Source organism: Protobothrops mucrosquamatus, unplaced genomic scaffold (assembly GCF_001527695.2).
Source record: "Protobothrops mucrosquamatus isolate PMUCROS unplaced genomic scaffold, P.Mucros_1.0 scaffold2887, whole genome shotgun sequence".
Lineage (NCBI taxonomy): Eukaryota > Metazoa > Chordata > Lepidosauria > Squamata > Viperidae > Protobothrops > Protobothrops mucrosquamatus.
Window position 1 is genome coordinate 368,021 of NW_015388915.1, and position 2,150 is coordinate 370,170.

A 2,150-nucleotide genomic window follows, 5' to 3' on the forward strand; every position below is an offset into this window, starting at 1 on the left:
TTCTCACCTACATCGTCCACAAGGGACGACTCGGGAACTCAACTCCTACCCCAGGTAGCTCACCTATCCCCCTCTGCCCAGGGGAAAGGTATCAAGCCGTTTGACAGCTGATGCTAGCTGTCAAAACGGCTTTTACGCAGAAACAGGCGGGAGGCAGCTACAGCTGCATCCGACGAGGTCGCCTGCCACCGGAAGTCTCCGTTTGTTGGTATTTATAACACCATCAAACATGTAAGCTGTTCTGAGTTAAAACTGCCTTGTACAATTGATTAATTGTGAATTTGACAATGCTGATGGTGTTCAAGTGGTGCCCCAATCGTTTTGGGATTACACAGAAGTCGCCTATTACTGTTACTTTTGCTCTCTTTTGCCACTGTCATTCTATTTCTATTTGCAGTGTTTGTATTGTGTTATCTTCTGCACTTTTTTCTTCTATTATTATTACTAAAATGTATTAGTGATCCAACTCCCTTGGACTCCAGTAGAGACTTAGTTTCTACAGAGATGCATAGAATCTAATCGCCTGCCACCGGAAGTCTCCGTTTGTTGGTATTTATAACACCATCAAACATGTAAGCTGTTCTGAGTTAAAACTGCCTTGTACAATTGATTAATTGTGAATTTGACAATGCTGATGGTGTTCAAGTGGTGCCCCAATCGTTTTGGGATTACACAGAAGTCGCCTATTACTATTACTTTTGCTCTCTTTTGCCACTGTCATTCTATTTCTATTTGCAGTGTTTGTATTGTGTTATCTTCTGCACTTTTTTCTTCTATTATTATTACTAAAAGGTATTAGTGATCCAACTCCCTTGGACTCCAGTAGAGACTTAGTTTCTACAGAGATGCATAGAATCTAATTGCAGTCATCTGATTGTGCCTTCTAATTGTAATAGGGAAAAGAAAGTTCTTCTAGCTTTCTTTTTATTAACAAGAAATTGGCCAATATTTAATGCTGGGTTGACACTTCATCATCAATGACAGAAATGTATGTAAAGTACAGATTTTTTTTGCATAATTTCTTAAAATTAGTTTCAATTTGGATTGAAAAATATATTATCAACATTTCTTTTTAAGGACTTATAGTAATTAATAATTGTTTTTATTTCTATCTAGCAAACACCATGCAATCCGAAATTATATCAGAACATCCATTATTAACAGAACCGTCATCTGTGAGTTTTTATAACTGGATGTCAAATGCAGTTGGCAATAGAGGAAATACAGCTCAAGAGTCTCCTGTCACCAAAGCTGGTCACAGCAGTCTTCCAACAGGTATTCTGAAATTCAGAATTTGCTTTAATACGATAACTGAATGCCTAAGTAAAATAAAGTAAAAGCTATATTTAAAAATAATCTACTCTGTGCTTGTTAATTGAAATGAAAAAATTAGAATAATATACTATTGAACTTAAGATATTTAAAATAGGAATATAAACTGAACTCTAATGATAAACTTGGCCATTATTCTGTTTCTACTAGCATCGTCTACATATTTTCAAAAATTCCTCAAGATTTTCCTTAGTAACTGTTCTGTCAAAGTCAGTTTGGAATATAATGATATATTTATGCCTTTTGACCTTAAGAAAAAAGATAGTCTATGTAATCATTCTCAAAGTCAAAAGTTTGACTACTGATAGTTATTCCAAAGGAGTATGGTCCTGAAGGCAATAATCTCTCCACAAGCAATTTTAGAATGAAAAGACTTCCTTTTTCACAATTACTACATTCTCAGTAAAATTCAGACTGTACTTGGAAAAAAAATACATTCCTTTGAGGTGAATACAGTACTTGTTTGATGTGCTTTATCTGGTAGTGAAAAAGATAATTGTGTAAGATAATTGTGCAGATGTTTTAGGTTCTGAAGAGATAAAAACTTTTTGGCTATTTTTCACTTGCTAAGATTCATGATCGTTCTTCATAATCTGTGTCAGCAGTGTACAATTACAACTATAGACGCACACAGATGGCTTACACACGTGAGCTGAAATTGATGTCATGCAGAGTGTATTTTCCTCAGGATTGAAGAAGTTTTCTTTTTTCTGAATAATTTTTCAGCCTTCTGAATCCTGAATATAGTAGAACTATAGTAGAACTATTAGAAAATTAACGCAGGATCTATTTTATAGGTGTGGCTCCAAATCTTCCAA

General features: G+C 34.9%; 1 protein-coding gene across 1 annotated transcript in view; it reads left to right on the forward strand.

The window, feature by feature from the left end:
* Nucleotides 1-2,146, forward strand: part of LOC107296603 (transmembrane protein KIAA1109) — a gene marked incomplete at its 3' end in the record, with an annotated part of 80,515 nt that extends 78,369 nt beyond the window's left edge. Inside the window, exons 38-39 of the mRNA XM_015825947.1 lie at nucleotides 1,117-1,275; nucleotides 2,130-2,146. Coding sequence (XP_015681433.1) covers nucleotides 1,117-1,275; nucleotides 2,130-2,146 — 176 coding nt within the window. The remainder of the gene's footprint in view (nucleotides 1-1,116; nucleotides 1,276-2,129) is intronic.
* Between the last annotated feature and the right edge of the window lie 4 nt (nucleotides 2,147-2,150).